At 36.8% G+C, this 20,737-nt stretch overlaps 1 protein-coding gene across 2 annotated transcripts; it reads right to left on the bottom strand.

The window, feature by feature from the left end:
• Window positions 1-157: 157 nt before the first annotated feature.
• LOC104090023 (uncharacterized) lies at window positions 158-15,328 on the bottom strand. 2 transcript variants are annotated; one of them, XM_009595054.4, is made up of 16 exons: window positions 15,157-15,326; window positions 14,106-14,279; window positions 13,212-13,263; window positions 12,994-13,101; window positions 10,377-10,461; window positions 9,652-9,706; window positions 9,172-9,561; window positions 8,678-8,740; window positions 7,826-7,885; window positions 5,674-5,772; window positions 5,482-5,592; window positions 4,687-4,758; window positions 4,372-4,488; window positions 3,190-3,339; window positions 2,194-2,294; window positions 158-607 (listed from the first exon to the last, which is right to left on the bottom strand). In XM_009595054.4, exons 1-16 carry the CDS (start codon window positions 15,217-15,219, stop codon window positions 277-279), a joined length of 2,031 nt encoding a protein of 676 aa, XP_009593349.1. In that variant the 5' UTR covers window positions 15,220-15,326; the 3' UTR covers window positions 158-276. The 2 variants fall into 2 exon arrangements, with proteins under 2 accessions (XP_009593349.1, XP_009593350.1); XM_009595055.4 differs by lacking the exon at window positions 3,190-3,339 and having other exon boundaries at window positions 15,157-15,328.
• Window positions 15,329-20,737: the final 5,409 nt, after the last annotated feature.

Genomic DNA, 20,737 nt, shown 5'->3' with positions numbered 1-20,737 from the left:
TCCTAATTCAAAAGATAGCTATCTGGTTTTCAATTCTTATTCGCATTGGTGAAGCAACAACACTTAAAAAAAGAAAAGAAATCAATTTAAAGAACCATGAAATAAGATTTCAATGTAAGGGTTTAAACATGGTGAAAAGGTGAGAGGAGCTAGTGAGTTCTAGCAAAAGAAATTTAATTCTGATTTTCTGAATCCATATATACTCTGTGGAAAGAATATCACACTGATAACCAAGGTCATATGTCAATCTAAGAAATTTGAATCCATAAGAAGCGGTTACAATACATCATCATCGTCCTGTTGGTAATACATTGAAGTACCCTCAAATGGAAATGAAGGTGGAGTTCCAGGAGGAATGCAAGCTTCACCATTTTCACCGGCGCATATAAACAAAGCCTCAGCTTCCCTGAGGGTAGCATCCAGGTCAATCTGACCACTTAACTCATTGATAAATTTCAGCAGTGTGTCGAAATCCATCTCTTCTCCTATTATTTTACTGCGATATCTTCTCAGAATTGCAACACAGACATACAGATGTAGATGTTCACTCAAATAATGTGTCCATAAGACTTCCCACAACCGCATTGTCTTCTCCAAGTCAAATTCCCTGCAAAAGACAAGGTATCAACTAAAATGAAATCAAAGTGTCCGTTTAGTGCAATTTGAAGTAAGACGGTCTAAACAGAAAGTAACACAAGAATTGAGAAAGGATAGCTGCATCAACGACATTCAACTTACTAAAACATGCTAAAACTATAACATTTTTGCCGATGTGCAATCAAGCATTCTTTTCTCTCTTTATCTTCTCTTTTCTCCCCATCCACAGAGAGAGGGATGCTGGGAAGAAACGGTGCACATCCATAAAGATTAATGCTTTAAGGGACCACATATCGTGCTTCCTTCAGAGAGAAATGTAAATATGGATTTATATAAGCCAACAAAGGAACCTAGCAATGCCATTGTCTTGTAGTTCTGAGAAATATTCACAAATGAAGGCCTTCTTTTTGGGAGGCGTTAAATGAACGGACGATATCTAATAAAGTTAACTTAGTTGAACCTCTAGACATGTTTCTTTAATAATCGTGAAATCCCGGGTCACTGGCGCACGGTTCACAGCTCCGTGGATAATGAGTCTGCCCTTCTACCCTTCTTCACTTAAATACCATGGCCTTGGCTGCAACAGAGTTTGAACCCACACATCACATGTTACGCTCTTACCACTAGATCAAAGCTCTAGACAATAATAGGTGCAATAGAACATTCATATGTGTGATTAAGGTCCAAGAAGAAAGGTGAACAAGAGAAAGGATCTTTCACTTCAGCTCCCTAGGTATCAAGTGGATGGTTGAAGGATCAATGGACAAAAAGAACAAGCTGTCATGTACACGCGTAAGTTGATCCGACATGGCAGTTTAGGTGCCGCACCCGTGTCGACACGACACTAGTATGGGTGTGGGTATGGGATCCGTACCGGATCCGGTCAAACAATTTTGGGTACATTGACTACGACGGATGGAAAAATTTGAGACGAGATACAATTTGATTTCCGAAAACAGAACCAAAACTAGGGTAAATTTGAAGAAAATAGCATACCTTATCTAGGAAATCAATCTTTTACTTATTTACAACTTGAGAATAAAAAAGAAATCTACACTCTACAAGCTATACGTAAGTATTCCACAAAATTTCTCATAATTTAGAAATATTTTTATTATTTTGAATTATTTTTAGCCGGATTCTTGCACCCATATCCGTTCTAGGATCCGCATCCCCGAATCTTAGAATTTACATCTCGAAGGATCCGACCTCTAGATCCGCACCGTGTCCGAGCAACTTAGGTACACGCTACACCAACACCGTAATATACTAGCATGGGAGTAAGCACTCAACAGGGAGACGACAGCTCATACTTCCCAGCATGAAATAAAAGAGAATTAAGTCTTGGATTTGGCTTTTAATCCACGTATCTCAAAATCTCACAATGGTCAGAAATATTTCAACAGTATTAGTCATATTCATCAGCAAAATCAAACTCTTTTTTTCTTATATAAGTGCATTAGCATAGTCTAACAGAAAAATGAAAACAGTACAAGTTTGTTTATAAGTAGGACGCAGAGAAAATCTATCATACACATGCGCATCATATGCTGGATGCAATCAGGGCACAAAATTTTCAGGAGTAGAACTGCTTGCCTTTTGAATTGTATAAGAACCCAGCGAAAGCAAAAGAAATAATTCAAGCAGTCCTTCTGTTTGAAGTAATCATGCAAAGGGTTGTCCAATAACTCCACCAACTGCATAGCCCAGTAATTTTGCATTAGACTTTTGACAGCAGACATATGCTTATCAACCAGATACTGTGAAATTTACAAATAAAAAATCTCTTACAACAGAAAAAAGGGTATGAGGGGATGGAAACGTCAGAGCTTTTAAGGAAAACATTATGCGGCACTGTCACACATTAGCCATAAAATGATTCATTTCTTAAATAGTCAGGCATGTTTAGGTGGTCACTGGAAGGATAGTATTTGTCTGACACCTAATTCTACAATCCCGAAATTTTTCCTGCCCCAAAAGGAGTCTTACATTGCTTCATGGCCTACCATAGAGGTTATAGCAACCGTATGGATTTCGTCAGCAGTTAATGGTGGATCATTTGATGTTCTATTCGCAACAAGAAAGAGCTTTTTCTGTTTAGCACGTATCATGGCATACTATAGTTGTGTTAATAACCTCAGAATAAGGAAGGAAACAAAAAACTACGATACTTTTATGCAGAAACAACATCCTCTCTTGCATTGTCCCATTAAAGTGAGTTGTGGTCATGTATTCAATTGAATTCTATATTCTGCATATTTTTGGTGTTAATGCTTTAATTGACTTCTTCGAGCCTTTTAAGCCTTGTGTAGCTTTTATTTTTTGAGCACCTTAATGTAGCTACTAATAGACGGTTTTATCCATGAAACAATAATAAAAGAAAAATATTGAAGAAAGGCAGTGTATTCTATACCCAAGAAGGCAAGAACGAAGCATCGCTGAGGTACACAAAGTACAAAACTGAATAGTGAATACACAAAAGCTGGGGATGGGATGGGAGTTGAGAAAATGACAAGGGAAACGATGGAACCCCCCCCCCCCACACACACACACACACAGAGAGAGAGAGAGAGAGAGAGAGAGAGAGAGAACCTTTGACAATGCAAAAAGCTGAGAATGCACTCCGTTCTGGTCACGGTTAAAATTTGGTCCAAGCCGCTCCATCAATGCCACAAAGCACCAAAATGATTCTGGTTCATCTTCCATCACATACAGTATTGGTGAAAGAAAATCACTCATACCCTACAAGTCAATAGAATACAAAGGTTCATCTAAAGTGAGAAACCAAGAAAGGAAAGGAACTGACACTAAGTTGTAAAGAGAACAATGGATCATAAAGGTAACAAGAACATGGATCAAAAGCATGTTTCCACCAATATCATCCACCAAAAATTGAATTCTCCATAGAGATATGACAGTCAAATGGGAAACTGAGTAATCTCAGAATGGTAATATTAGATATTGTGATTTATATTAAATGAGATCATTTGTTCACTGATAGTGTGACAATCCCTTCCAAAAAGATCCAATTGAAGGTAAACTATCAGGACATTGGATAGTAATAATGTTAGGTACCAAAAACGACATGCATAAAAGCAGCATTATTACGTTGTTACCTTTTTTTAAAATAACTGTGGTGCCCCGACCAACTCTCACGCGCCTCAACTTATCTAGCGGGTATCTACTACCTCCCATCAACATATGTACTGGGTAACTCTGCACACCATGGCTTAGGCAAATGGGGTGAGATCACCTAAAGTTTTTTTGTCTCTACTGGGATTTGAAGCCTGGTCTTCTAGGGCCTTTCCACTTCCATGACCGCTAGGTCACAACCTTGAATGCTTTTATTTTCTTGCTACTTTATTATGCCAAAACTTTATCCTGGTTATAGTAAAAGCTTCAGATTGGAGAAAAGTTAAATCTTGAAGCAGATTTTTGCAATGAAGAAAAAAAAGTTTCTCAGTAAGAATGAAGAGTCTGTTAAAATATTCAAGCTTCTGAATCTTATTCTTTTATTTCACAAAATTACACTACCAAAAAGTTGGGATTTATTTCTGCAGAAAAGTAACAGTAGTATTGAACATAGTGCTGCCTAGATATACATTGTTTCAAGTTCAAGTCTCTCTATGGTGAAACAACAGATCTAAGAGAAAGAGAAAGGGCGGCAAGAAGCCTGAATAATTTAAATGTTTAGAAATCTGAAAATCATGCATGTAGCAGATTTGCATGAGCATATTATTAGCAAAAACACACCAATTAAGTTATCGCAGTTACCTGGCAGTAACCCAGGTCAAAGTTGTAGAATGAGTAAGTGAGCAGTATGTCACGCATACACTTCACATTAGAATTATCATCCCCCTCATAGAATGGAATCGACCTATCAGTCCTGACCTTCAAGATCAATTCAAAAAAGAATTAGGAAAGAAGAAAAATATGAAGTGTCATAATTTTATAAACGAAAATAATACTATGTTATAGCAGTAACACTGGTAGTTAATGGCTCAGATGTGAAGGACTGCATATTGCCTCTCAACCTCTCATATACAAATCATTTGTAGGCCAAAAAGGCTGGACTAATAAAATACTTACCACATCTTTTTCAATAAGACCCTTTCTTTCTCGAAATTTTGTAAATCTTTTAGCCTGCTCTTTAGAGATGCTCTGCATAAAAAGATCCAATATGAACATTAAAATTTAAAGCTTAATTTTACCAAAAAGGATCTCAAAGCCATTGTCTCATCATTGGTCCTCTCTCGAGGAAAGAAATATAGGGGAGTTGATTTCCCTCATAGAACATGAAAAGCATAACGCCCCATCAAAAATGCTTAATTCTTTTGACCCTGAAAATGCTTTTGTCCTCTTTGGAGGAAAGAAAAATAGGGCGTTGACTACCCTAGTTCATCATAAGTCAAAGTCCCAAAGACATGTGATTATTTCCAAGCTCCTCGGTGTCCTATTTCACGAAAACAAAAGGAAACACATAAAAAATGACTATTACTATCTCTATGAATATGCATTCCTCCTTTCAATATTAATTTACCATTGGCATCATTTAATCTAGTAGAGAAAGGGGAATGGAGTAATGACATGAAAATCTGAGATGATATCATACTGGGTCAATTGAAAGACAAACCGTGAGATACTCAAAGAGAAAACAGAGACATCGCAATCCAGCAGCATCATAATGATGGTCACAAGAATCTCATCAGATTGCAAGTGAATTAAACATAAGATGCAGCTTATTCAACAATGCTAGTCATGAAAGACATTTTAGCAATTAAACGAAATATACTAACAGGGTTTTAGAAAGAATCAGAAACTCTCTCCTTCCCCCGCCCCCCCCCCCCCCCCCAAAAAAAAGGGTCTAGAGAGAGATAGACAAACCTTCCACTGGTTCTTTAATGTTTCATACTCTGACTTTTTTATAGATGCAAGGTATTTCCTCTCAGCATACGTTGAATCATACGAATGATATCCCAACAGAAATCTCCAGACCTGGAAGCACAATGACCAATGGAAGTACATTATGCCTGCTTAGACAGACAGTGAGAAGGACAAATCTCCACAAGAACATACCTCTTTCCTCAGACCTTTCTCCACTCCTCCATAAAAGATCCTCTTTCTTAGTGCCTGCGAGTCTATGATCCTCCCTTCAGAGTCCAAAAAGGTGGACCACTGAGGAAAAACTTAATGAAGTAAGGAATGAGGAACTTAGCTGCGAATGCCAGACACAACATTACACTATATAACCACAGGCTAGAATGTTAAATTGGGATAATTGTGTACGCACACACGTATGTTTCGTGCGTGTATTTATGTATATATACACACACAGACACACTCATAATGTAGGAATTTCTCATCTAAGGCCGACCAGATGTGCAGTATTTTGACAAATAACCTTTTGAACTAAGTTGTTAAACCTACAAGTTGGATTATGTGGCATTCTTAGGATGTCATGTTAATCAAATTACCTTGAACACAATAACAAAATCATATTGGGGCACATTAATGACCTATTAAAAATAATCTTGGCCATTATAGTCTTCATGGAAATGGTATTTGGTCTTCAGAAACCAATTTAACTCAAAAAAGTAACAATGCGTGAACTATCTAAAGTCACAAGAACCAGCATTTTTTTTACCTCTTCTATTTGGAAGGATCACAAATCATAGAAAAGAAGACATTGACTCGCCACTAGGCGCTAATTAATTATCTTACTCAACTTTAGTCAAGTACTCCTTATCTACATTTGAAACACAAATGTTGAATATGGAAAACATTGCCTCATCAGATTTCATCAAGTATAACAGATTACAAACTCACTAGTCACTCCACTTATGTTCAAGAGCACAGTCAGTTTTGTGTCTAAATGTGGGAATCATTGTAGGTTGATGGAGAGCGTAAAAATAGTAAAATTACGATAAATCCTTTTAGTAACAATTTCGTTGATGCTCTCTTAGGTACATGCTACAATTTCACCTCGCTGTAGTATTAAATAGGTAACGGTTTACCCCATAAAGGAACTTGGGTGAGAGGGACCTTAATAAAGCTGAATGGTACAGAAGATTAATATAGCCGACCCTAATAGAACATCATGGTATAGAGGACTCATTAACCAACCCAACTAATCTAGGATTGAGATGTAGTTGGTTGATTAATTTATTGATAAAGATTAGGCACTAATGAAACAACAATATTAGGGCTTCCAATGTAGGAATACATTCTCTCAAGAGAAAGTTTAACTTGAAGAAGTTAATGTTCAAATGCAGAGTATTTAACGCCAATTACTTACTAACTCTCACAAAAAAAATTGAAGTGGTATGCAAAAGCGAGCAAGTCTATGATAATTTGGGACAGACAATGTCCCTGAACCTATTCGTGAGACATTTTATGTTGGGAACTGCAACATTCTTCCTTTCAATTAAACGTCCCTCAAAGAAGTTCCAAAAAGCAACATTCAGTTAAGTTATAGAGCACCTTAAAATAAAAATTTCTGGGACATCCATAAACATAGTTGACTTCCACTTCTCAACAAATAATTTCTGATCTGAAAAACTTTCACTGTGATAAATAGAAAAAGCTAAACATGAAGTAGCTTGCAACTGATTCAGCTAACCAAATAGAACCTCTTCTAATACAATGATAACAACAACGATGTAGAACTGGAGAATGAGTGGCCTTGTGATTTATTGTATGTTTTGACATGTGCATCAATACTCTTTGACTAAACAAATGAACCCAACGACACATTTAACGAAGTGTACGAAGCCTTTGCTTACCCCTAAACGATTTAGTTGTTTTGACAACAGATACAAATGATAATTATCACAATTACAGCTATGAATCATCGGAAAGTGTAAATTTTTTACAGAATGGACATTTTATTTGTATTTAGGTCTGCAATACACCTCCACATGTACGGCCTAATTCTTTTCTTGAGTCAAGTACGTGGAAATTTGATAATAGGTTGCAGTGAAACTAAAAATCAGGACCCCTGCCTACTCTGTTGCCATGTTGAATTATGTGACAACCTCATTTCCAAACACAAGTTTTTAAAAAGGGAGCAATTTTATTTAGTTATTTACGTCTGCAACAGCAATCGAATGAGACGGACCTGAGCTTCTGGCGGAAAAAACTTACTCTTGACCTAGAACTGGCATGATGCCAATTGCCAACAGCTCAAAAAATGCTACCTTACAATTACACAGATAGACAAGCCTTATACCTCTTTTGATCCCAACGGAGGCTGGCGCGGTTTTCCCCATACTAATGACAATTTGTCATACTGCATCATAAAGAAAAGACGTAGATGAATCACAGAAAGACCACTACATGCACTTATTAACTTCAAGGAAGCGGTAAAGAGGGGGGGGGGGGGGGGATTGTTCCAGAATAACTCATGCTACCAAGCTAGATATGAATAAGTAGCCTAGATAATAAGTGGTAATTTGAAAAACTTTTCTCAAGCATACTAGTTCATTGATTTTCCTCTAAATTTCAACTGTTAATGAGGACATCTGTCATTACAGCTGCTGAAGGGAAAGTAGCTCTGAAATAAAGATCATTAATCAGTAACCATGTTAAATACTTCATCCACTCATACAATCTGAACTGGGTTTCAATAAAAATTAATTTCTCTGCTTTTACCTTCAAGTAAAAATAAATTAATGTGCAGCTAAAATAATAAGGAAGTGAACTATGAACTTTATAACAATATAAAGAAAAGATGATACAGTCCAGTCTACATCTACAGGTAGGATTCAGATAGTGCAACTTTATTCATTGTTTCTCAAATTGATTTGTTTACAAAAATTTAGTCTTCAGTTCCATGGAGTAACCCCTTTATCTCCTTTCCAACAAAAGAAAAAAATTAACTTTTTGACCAACAAAAAGGGAAAAGAAAAGGTAAAAACTTCAGTTTATCCATGAATTGGAGCAACTAGATAACTATAATCATATTATTGGAGGGATTTTTTATATCACCAAGAAAGCTGAAAACTAAAACAGGTTTTTATTTACTAGTAGGTTTTCATTTACATGCTCAGCAAGTCAAATGGCTCCTCAAGTATGGACATACCTCAAAAGTTTCATCACGCAATGCCGCTTCTTCATTGTGACTATGTTTCTCACTAGAACGTTTCTGTTTAAGGATAAAGAAATACATCAGAACAGTCCTGTTTATGGAGTTGATATTATATCCAAAAATGCCATTTTGCAGGATCATTCTTATAGTTTTCAGTACAGTAGATAATAAACTGAAGCGGTACATTCATTCTTTGGACCCAAGGATAAATCATGTTAACAGCCTTGCCACTTCTCCATCGGAGCATCAGCAGTATTAAACCAAGAAATTGTCTGACTTCTTATTCACTTGTCGTTTTTCGTATATTACTAAATCTTCTTAAGCATAAGTGCAGAATTCTCGTTGTTGACTAACCAAATCAAATTCCCAGTTCCAAAAAAATTAAATGCACAAATAACAACGGAAGTAATGAACAGCATTCTTGTAAGCCAGGAGCTGTAAAGGCAATGAAACTAAGAAGAGAAGTGGAGTACATGAGAGGTTCTTACCTCCAAAGAATCTGCAGGCACAGGAACATTTTCAAGCGGCTCATGAACATCATTAGATTCAACAACAAAAGAATAATTATTTGGCTTTTTGTCATGCTTCCTCCTTGCATTAGAAATGAAACCATCACCATGAGCTTCACGAAGAAGTTGAGATTTTGTTTCACGAGCAAATCTGGTGACAAGAGAAAATTTCTCCAGTACTTGAATAGAAAAATGTCGAGGATCATTATGTTTTTGTCTTTGACTGCCATTTTGTTGAACATATGTGGAGCTCTTATCAGGGGCTCCTCCGTCTGTCCAACTGGGTGAAGATTCACTGGATGCAATGGATGAAAGTGGACTGTTTGCAACAGAAACGGCCCCCGGAAGCTCCAAGGAAGAGAGAGTTCTCTATAAAAATCATATCAAAGTATGAAGTGGAAGTGTGAATTTGTGAAAGAGCAATAGATTAAAAACAATGTTAAATGACATTAGCCGCACCTGGAGCGGATCTTGGAAGTCATTGACAAGAAATATATTTGCATCTTCAGCAGACCTGAAAATACCCTTAACTAGTGAGTGACAGGAAATCCTCCAGTAATCTAGTTACTCTCTGTCAGTACTAGGTCAATGCACGACAAATTAGATACCAAAATCAACCAATATCCCAACTTTCCAGTACTACAAGTATCTTTGCCTTCTGAAACGTGAAATAATAGTTCGTAGCTATCCATAAAGAAGGTGAACCAGCCAACTTCCAGTACAATTAGTTACTATACCAGAATTTCAGCTAGCATAAACATCATATATCAATTGATAGGTGGCACTCAAACTAGTATTTGCTAGTAACTTACACTCACATCTGCCACTTCCAGAGATCATGTTCTTTCAAATTATCTCCCATCCACCAAAGAACCTCCCTATGTTTTCAAATAATATTACTGATAATTTGTTTATCGTTATTTGTATGTTACACTAGCATCAAACTGCAATCCATGTGTGAGCTGTCTTGTTCTAATTTCTACTTTCTCATTCTTTCCATCTCAAAATAAAAGGTAAAACGGAAACATAAAGGGATTTTGGTCCCAAACTGCAATGAAGAATCAACAAGAAAGAAAAAGAAAAGGAAAACACATAAATCTGTGAATTTTTTTTAATAGTCCATTTAGCTAGTTATAGAATCATAAAAAGCCGATGCCCAAAAGAAGATTAAGTAACCAATTTACCTCACAAGAAAAGCATGTTGCTTAATCGTTGCAAGAAATTCCTTGAGACCACCATTGTAAAAATAAAGTGGAGGAAATGCTAGTCCTGCATAAGACATGACAGTTGCACAATCAACAAATTGGTACTGTGGGAAGTATGAAAAAGATCTACCAAAAATGGCAGGGAAAATGAAGCCAGAATGTAACTTATCAAAAAAATATACATATAAAGCTATGCATGTAAGTTTTAAAGCTAGATAGAATAAAAGATGTCTATCCATCAAGAATGCATATATGCTTATATACAATGGTATACAAGTTAAATGCATTGACTTCAAACATCATGATATATTGATAAAAAGGGCAGCCCGGCGCACTAAGCTCCCGCTATGCGCGGGTCCGGGGAAGAGCCGGACCACAAGGGTCTATTGTACGCAGCCTTACCCTGCATTTCTGCAAGAGGTTATTTCCATGGCTCGAACCCGTGACCTCCTGGTCACATGGCAGCAACTTTACCAGTTACGCCAAGGCTCCCTTTCATCATGATATATTGATAAGCAGAATAATTATGCCTAAATCAATCAAGTGGATTACCAAAGAGGGACCTGAAACATCATGATATTATAAGACATTTGAAACAAGGAGGACCAGCAACTAAGATTTTCCAAAGAATTTTGATTTACGGAAGGCTTGTCATGAAACTTAAACCTATTCAGAAACAATAGAAAACACGGAGCTAAAATGAACTAATATTCCATTCATTGACAACCCTTTTAGAAAATGTTGCTGGCTCCGCATCTTTTGTACATAGGTTGAACAAATTGGAGCCACATTGAGAAAAAGGAAGCTAGTTTTACCACCGAAACAAACAGTAAGACAATTGTGCAAAATTGGCACATACTGGAGAAAATATCCATTTTTTTCCTTATAGGTACTGGAGAAAATAAGAAATCCTTTGATACTTTGTCAAAAAAATTTGCTGTTTCAGAAGAGGTATCATATCTTGGTGACCCAAAATTTAATTGAACACGAAGGATAACAGGGAGAGATCTTAAGTTCAGCTAGCAAGTTGAGTTTCGAGCAACATTCCACTTTAAGTTCAGCTAGCAATGTCCTCACCACTAGCAAATTTTCACTTTTTCAGTTAGCAAATTGAATTTCTGATCATTCTCAATGAATTAAAGCCAGCCATGTCCTTAGCCTTTATAGGAGCAACTTTGATCCCGCTCCAGCTTCAAAATTATTGCCAATAGTTGCCGATTTTGCTTTGGAAATTCTCCTACAGTCCTATCCACGAGTCCTAAGATTGCCATAAAATGAACTAAAACTTACCATGGATTTAGGAGCAATTTTGACTCCAACCCTAGCTTCCAAAGTATTGTCTGTAGTTCTTGTCTTATGCTTCGCAAAATTTGCCTACCACAGGTCATAACATTGCCATGAATCATAATGTGTTCCAAATCTTGCTCGATGAACTAAATTTAACCATGTATCTAGGAGCAATTGATTCCTAGCCTAGCTTCTAAAGTATTCCCAAATAGGAGTTGTCTTAGCCTCGAACTGCCCAAAAGTCATAACATTGCCATGATATCAAAATGCTTATATTCATGGAAATCCATTCGAGAAAGCATAAATCAAAATGAAACATATTTTAAGAGTCTTAGGGCTTGTTTGGCAAAACTTCCAAAACCTACTTATGTTAAATGACTTCTTCTTAGATGGAGCTTTAGAAGAAGAACTTTCGGAGAGTAGTAGTCTTTTTTTGGCACACATCTGAGAAGCACTTTTATATGTATTAGAAAATTAATTTTTGTTTGACCAATCTTATGAAAAAATGCTTATGAGTGTCACAATACGAAAATGGACATGCAAAGATTCAATCTATTGCTTGTCAAAAAGAAAGAATCACTTTTCTATTAGTATAACTTACATAAATAAATGATTTTTAACAATTTATTATGAGAGACTTTAATTAAAATTTTTAATTTTATTTATTTAAATTGTTGAAAAAAATAAGAAATAAATCAAAATATTTATTAGTATTAAATATACTTAAGCCAGATGGATTAAACTTAGGAGGGATAATTTAGTAAATACAAATTTTTGATAAGGATGTTTTCTTAATAACAAATTTTATGTTTCGGATTCTACTTCCGAGGAGATGCTACAAATTTCTACTTTCTTTCACAGTAGAAAACTGCTTCTCATGATGCTCAATCACGTTTTTCCCCACAGGCTCAGCAAAATAACTTAACTCTCCAAAATAAGAAAAAAGAAAAAGAGCTTTCCAAAAAGTTGACCAAATAGGCTATTGATCATGCCAAATGAAGAACATAGATGGATTATCTCAGAAAACAATAGCATTGGACTTTCTACTTCCTAAATTCTCAAGAAATTATATCAAGTGACAGCTGAGAAATTGAGTACTGATTACTGAAGCCACAGCAGGCATGCAAGGAATGATAACACTGATAATTTAGAAAGTAAAAGTGATTTATTTCCAACAGAGACAAATAAAGTAGCAAGTAAACTAACTTCTCACAACAGAAAAGGTTAAACTATTCTATGAAAACAACAGTTAAAAAATCACTGGTATAGAACAGAAAGGTTTGGGAAACTATAGTACATGACCACGTACCTGACGACAAAACTATAATAGCATACTGCCAACCCAATGTAGGAGTGTGTCTACGGATTGACCTAATATCCGAGAAAGGCACTGCTCTTATTGTATAGAGACTCTTATCTGAACCAAGATATAGAAAAGATAACATTATGGAACAGCTAACGGAACTTTTTATGTGCATAAAATCATTACTCTTTTTTGAGTCACAATACAGATAACCTAAGTCCAACCTTTTTCAGACAGCCTTGCACTTGAGCTTTGCCCTTTATATGGAATCCAAGTCTGTCACAAAAGCACTTCGATGGCTCAGTTAAATAGGCAGAACCAATTGATATTTGCAACAAAAGTGAGCCGCCACCACCACCACCACCACCACCCCCCCCCCCCCCCACAAATAAACACACACACACAACAACATAAAGGCGTCATCCTTATTTAATGGGAAGGATAGGGAGAAAACCAAATTTATATGGAATCCAAGTCTGTCACAAAAGCACTTCGATGGCTCAGTTAAATAGGCAGAACCAATTGATATTTGCAACAAAAGTGAGCCGCCACCACCACCCCCCCCAAATAAAAACACACACACACACACACAACAACATAAAGGCGTCATCCTTGTTTAATGGGAAGGATAGGAAGAAAACCAAATTTAAGTTAGAAAGAGGAAGGCAAAGGGGGTACTTGGTGAATGTACTAGACTGCGTTCGTTTGAACTTTGAAAGGAGAACTCGTTCCGTTTTCACCCATTACTCCAAGAGGTTATCAGTATATACTACAAGCCAAAAAATAAGGGACACCTCATATATTTAACCCCTTATATTTATTGTTTTAATAAATTATATTAAGCCCTGTTATGCATACTCGTCTTTCACTCTTTGAACCAACTGTTATATAAAGAAATTTCCAAACAGTAGAGCTTTTGCAGATCCAGTTGCATTTGAACTTTAACACCACCTCAAACCTATACTTTGGTACGAAAATTATGGGAGGCAGGGATGTAGCAAACTTCAGAAATCATGTATGCCACAAAAGAGCAAATGATCCAATAGCAATTATCAAAGACTATATTTGAAATTGGTCATACATAAAAATGAGTCTAACGATGCATGAAATCTACTTACCATTAACAGAGAACTTCCTTGCTTGATCAGCTTCAGCCGACCTCTGATCCTCTCCCATGCATGTTGAGTCGGGTGTATTGCCACATTATCTTTCAAATACACTATTTCAACACCAACTTGTTCACTGGATGAACTCGGCTTACTGCTACCACTCGTAGTCATGCTCGTCGAACCCTAGCACACACCACAAACATAAAAAACTTTAAATCCATTTTACCAAATCACAACAAAGCAGGACAATAATCAGCTTCATAAACTTCTGGAGGAATAACTAAAATACTCCCTCTGTCCCAATTAATACGAGACACTTTCCTCTTAAATCTATCCCAAAAAGAATGATCATTTCTACATTTAGAAACCATTTAACTTTAAACTTCCCATTTTAACCATAATGAGATTATTTATAGCCACAGAAATGTCTATGACTGATTTTAGACCACAAACGTCAAATGTCGTTCTTCCTTAAACTCCTTGCTCAGTCAAGGACTTCCACATAAATTGGGAGAAAGTCCAAATGGAGTATCTTAAACAAAATCAACAAGCTCAACGGCTAGAATCAAGCTCCGGAGTAAATCACACATCATAAGCACAAATTAACTTCATCAAAATATACAGTAAATTCTGCTATTTAAACTCGAGATAATTACGTATAATATAAAAATAAATAGATAATTACTCAATATAGTAGCTATATTTGTGTGTGTGTGTGTGTGTGTGAGAGAGAGAGAGAGATCAAACGTAATTTGTGTATGCTGATAAGATAATTCGCGATAAAAGTTGCTCAACAATATACATAAATTCGCGAATCAATAATTAGCATATACTATTAAATAAAAGCAAGGATCCCAAAAATTACAATCAAGCATCGAAAAATCACAAAATCACAAGCACAAATTAAGTTAACCTAATATATATTAGCATTCCGTTTTCAAGAGATGAATCAATAAATAAATGGACAAAAGGAGCAATTGAATCAAAATGCGAAGAAACCGTGATAAGTAAGTGATCATAAAAGATTGTGAAAATGGCGAAGAGGTAAATTAATGCTGACTTGATGCATAGAAGCAGCGTAATCGGCGTCGTCGGAGAGATCGTGGAGGTCTATTTCGTGCATCGATGGCGAATGACTGCTGCTGAAGTAGACAAGCTGCTAGTCTTGGTGACTAAGGAAGAAGAAGATTCAATAGACGGAGCAGGTAACGGTATACGTGTGTATTTTGACCCTTTTTGAAACATAAATTACTGAGTGATTTACGTCACCGTAAATTTAACCGGGTCCAACAAATTATTTCTTTTATTCACAGCTTTAAAGCCAATTTCCTTATACTCCAATAAATTTAAATTCTCGCATCAACACATGGTATTAGTCTCAACCGGCTGTAACAAATTACGCCTACGCACTCATCATACGTATGTCCATAATCACATCTTTGGTCATAATATATGTTTATAATTAATTTCAGCATCCTCAATTAATCTCATCTTAAACAAAATCTCAAATCTAATTCTTCACAACACTGATGGCAACACGCTAGGCATGAAGACCTCATAATTACTTACTCAGATTAATGAGTCACATTTAATGCCACATGGGCACTCACCTCATAGGCTAAAACTCAATGTTTATAACACGAAAATGGCTAAATATGCACAGAAAAATATACAAGAATTATCAAATAAGCCTAACAAGCATGACTCCCTATTAATACTATAGTACAAATTAAATTTCACAAAATGTAAACTCATAAAATTTTTACCCCAAGGACCTCGTCCTTACATAACTTCCACTGCGGCTCGTAGCCCAATTTAAATATTTTATCTCATATAAAAATGCGAGGATCTCGTCCTCAACGCCGAATAACAAGTATTTTGCAAATTGTGCCAACTGAATTTTTTTTCAATTTCCTTTCTTTCTTCTTTTCAATAAATTTCGTAAATAATTTTTCACAACACATAATGAACCCTCATACCAATAGGGCATATAATTCATAAAACTGAGATCAATTATTCCGAAATCACATCGAATCCCACTGAGTAATAAAAAGTCACATTTGGACTTATAGCCCTCAATAGTATACATAAATAAAAATGATAGATACGGGCTAATATCATCAAATCTCCCAACAAGGATAAACATATAAATGGGTCATAAAATTATGAAGCTCACCCATAAGCGGAGCATAATAAGAGGACTCGCCTCAATATTCAAAACCGAATCAAATTAAGGAAAAATATCCTTTTTATAACAACCGGGATCGTACCTGTAACGACATCATCTGGTGTAGTGGCCTCAACCACACCATAGCAAATATATCAACGGGTTGGGCCTCCCCCTCTAGGGCACCCTCTACCCACCTGTCATGCACCTCTATCTGGCTGTGCACGTGGAATATTAATTGGAATAAAGCTTGTAGCCTGAGCGTTTTGATAAATTCGCCTCTCCCAAGTATGGGACAATCTCTCATGATGTGCCTAGTATCACCACACTCATAACAACCTATCTGAGGTCGCGGGTGCTCGTGCTGAGTCTGTGCCGGATAACTAAAATAACCACTTTAAGAATCTTGTGTCGGTGGTGCACTAAAAGTATTAACTGGAGCACTACGAGTACTCTGAATTGTGTACTAGGCTGACCGACTATCCGAGCCTCCGCCATGATGAGTCATAAGTGCATAGTAGAATCTACTAAATCCTCCAAAGTTCCGAGACCTTTTGGCCTCCTTAGACTCCTTCTCCTCACTTCGAACATGTTCTAACATCCTGGCAGTCTCTACTACTTGCTGAAATGGAATGTCAGTCTGCAACTCTCGAGTTGTACATATTTTAAAATCATAATCGAGCCCTTTAATGAATCTGCGGACTCGCTCTCTAACTGTAGGAACCAAGATAGGTCCATGGCGGGCTAACTCACTGAACCTAATAGCATATTCTAACATTGTCATGGTGCCCTGACGCAACCGTTCAAACTCTGTGTGCCATACATCCCGGAGAGTCTGGGGAACAAACTCTTTCAAAAATATCTCCAGAAAAATAAGCCCAAGTTGGTGGTATGGTATCGGCTAGTCTACCTTCTTCATAAACGTGCCACCATTGATACGCTGCTCCTGACAGCTGAAATATAGTAAAGGCAACTCCGCTCACTTCCACATTACCCATAGTGCAGAGAATATTGTGACACATTTTTAGAAATCACTGGGCATCCTTGTTAGTTGTGTCACTGAAGGTAGGTGGACTATACCTCTTAAATCTCTCAAGTCTCTTTTGTTCTTCTTCTGATACTTCTGGCCTGAACTCAGGATGAACCGAAATAACAGGATGTACCGGTACTATACCCGAAACCTGACCAATATGAACCTGCTGCTCTGGAGTACGGGCGGTAGGAGTCTGAGCTACTCCCCAATCTGTAAAATATTTGGCGAAACGGAGATCAATCCCGCTTGAGTTATTGTACCAAACATGTTCATGAACTGTGCTAAGGTTTCCTGAAATTCCGGGGGTAACAATAGGTGCTTCTGGTACTTGTCCCCCAACTGGAGCTACTGGCGGCTCCTCAACTGTTGCTCTAATAGGTGCTTTAGTCGCGACACGTGCCCTTTCTCGGCCTCTACCTCTGCTCGGGCCTCTTGCGGCCCTAGCAGAACGCGCGGGTGCCTGCTCAATTGACCCGGTAGCTCGTCTCCTCACCATCAGTGAGAGAATAGAAATACAAAAGGCTCAAATTCCAAATTATACAAATTTCTCACGACAGGAAATGAAAGAAGTGAAAGTTTCCTAACAGTTCGGTAGCCTCTCGAAGATAAGTACAGACGTCTCCGTACCGATCCGGAAGACTCTACTAAGCTCGCTTATGACTCGTAGCACCTATGAACCTAGAGCTGTGATACCAACTTGTCACGACCCAATTTTTTCTCCGTTGGATATCATGATGGCACCTAATCTTAGGGACTAGGTAAGCCTAACATTTACTGAAGTAATAATAATATTTATTTAACGACTGACATATACGAAATATGAATCTCTATACAATACCTACAATCCCCAAAACTGGTAGTACAAGTCATAAGCTCTACAGAGTTTGCTATAATTTTCTAAATACAACTATTTGAAATAAAGTAAAAATTTGTGAATACAAATAAGAAGGTGACTCCAAAGCCTGCGAACGCGGCAACATGTCTTGGGTCTCCACAGCAAGATCTGTACAACTAGCTAGCGATCAACTGACTCCAATTTACCTGGCTCTGCACAAAAATATGTAGAAGTATAGTATGAGTACACCACAGTCGGTACCCAGTAAGTATCAAGACTAACCTCAGTGGAGTAGTGACGAGGTACAATCAAGACACTCACTAGTCAAATAACCTGTGCCATGCTAAAATAATCAAAAATAAATAGCAGTGATAGCAACAATAATCAACTAGTAATATAAACAGTAAGGCAGCAAGAACTCCATAGATATTGCTCAAACGATTTAAGGAAACACAAGTACAACATAGTAATCAAGTCCTTCAAATATAATTCTTTCACCTATAAGTTTTTCGAATAAAAATCTTTAAAATATAATTCTTTAATTAAAAGTCACCCTGTGACACCTCATTTCATAATCATAAAAATATGGGTCTCAGACCAACTTCATATTTCTGCGGCACCTCGTGCCCATATTTCTTTCACAACTGCATGGACTACTCACGTTCCAATAATATCAATGTAAATAAGATCCACATGATTAATTTATTTTCAATAAAGTAAGTTTAAAAGTTTTAAATCAAGTAAGGAATCAACAAAGAAATGAATTTATTTTAGAAATTATTTGGGTGAAGAAAATAACATTTCAATTAAAAAGAAGCACCCGATAGTTGCTGATTTGGATGTAAAACTTATAAGAATTAAAGCATCTAGTCATTTCTTTTATTTAAAACAACTTAACCTTGAAAACTAGTAAAACTAGAAACACAAATCCTCAAAGTCTCGTACAAGAGCCAAAGCCAACACATTACAACAAGGAATACAACACACATAATAAAATTAAATATTACATCACGGAAGAACACAAGGATTTACCTATCACGGAAAAACAAAATAACCAAAGACAAGTGCAACCATAGAGAATATCAACAAAGGCACTCCCGAGATACCATCTCGTAGTCCCAAAATTAAATGCTCAATAGGGGATCTCCCGAGGTACCAGCTTGTAGTCCCAAAAGTAAATATGCATGACAGGGGGATCTCCCTAGGTACCACCTCGTAGTCCCAAAAGTAAATATACAAGACAGGGGGATCTCCCGAAGTACCGCCTCGTAGTCCCAAAAGTAAATATGCAAGATAGAGGGATTTTTTGAGGTACCGCCTCGTAGTCCCAAAAGTAAATATGCAACAACAACAATGCCCCCAGGCCATCACATGTCATCACAATTCAATCCTCGACATAGACCACCTGGTCTCGCCACGTGCGCTATAATAAAGTAAATGCCCGCCTCGTCTCGCCGCATGCACATAATAATATTCCTACCTTGCCCGCCTTGTCACACCGCATGTGCATAAATCAATAGTAACAATAGCACGGCAGAAACCTCATGCAAACACCCGAACAAACCTTCCAACAATATAACATGCCAATATCACATCTCATAAATTGCACCTCAAGTGCTCAAATATTACAACATATCACAGATTGCACATTAAGTGCTCAAATATTACAACTTATCACAGATTGCACATTAAGTGCTCAAATATTACAACTTGCCACAAAAATCAACAATATCTTATTTTCTATAATAAGGAGCCCATGGCTCGACCATAATGTGCATAAAATCTTAACAAAATATCCGTAGGTGAACAACTCAACAAAATAATATTTCATATAAAAATAAAGGTGGCAATCACACCAAATCATCGTATAAAAATAATTTCAACAAACAAAGATCTTGCCATGACAAATAGAGGATTTAATAAGTGCCAATAAATTTTCAATTTAATACATAAGGGCATCTAACAATTCTAACCGATATAATTTGCCCATATAAACCAAGTACGTACTCGTCACCTCGCGTATATAATTTTCAATTACACAATTTTCACATAAGACTCAATGCCTAAGGGTTAATTCCCCCACTCAAGGTTAGGCAAGATACTTACCTTTTTGAAGTTATGCCGAAATTCCAAAGTCTCCTTCTTGCTTTAATTGACCTCCAAACGCCTCGAATCTAGCCACAAATAATTAGATTCAGTCAATAAAATTTATTGAAATTAATTCCATAAGAAAATATTAATTTTCCATCAAAATCCGAAATTTAGCTCAAAAATTGCCCGTGGAACCCACGTCTCGGAACCCGACAAAACTCACAAAATCCAAAAGCCCATTCAACCACAAGTCAAACCATACCAATTTTACCAAAATCCGACCTCAACTCGACCCTCAAATCTTCAAATTAAACCAAGAGGGTTTTCTAAATTTTTCAACTTAATTCACTCATTAAATTTTAAAACAACCATGGATACGGGTAATTTAACTAATATTGAGTTAAGAATACTTACCCCGTTATTTTCTCTGAAAATCTTCCAAAAATCGCCTCAATCCGAGCTCCAAATCGGTAAAAATAGAAAATGGGACTATTTTCAGAACTTAAACTCACTGC

The sequence above is a fragment of the Nicotiana tomentosiformis genome, chromosome 11 (assembly GCF_000390325.3).
Source record: "Nicotiana tomentosiformis chromosome 11, ASM39032v3, whole genome shotgun sequence".
NCBI lineage: Eukaryota > Viridiplantae > Streptophyta > Magnoliopsida > Solanales > Solanaceae > Nicotiana > Nicotiana tomentosiformis.
The sequence above is the reverse complement of the archived record's forward strand: the minus strand, read 5'-3'. Positions and strand labels throughout refer to the sequence as shown.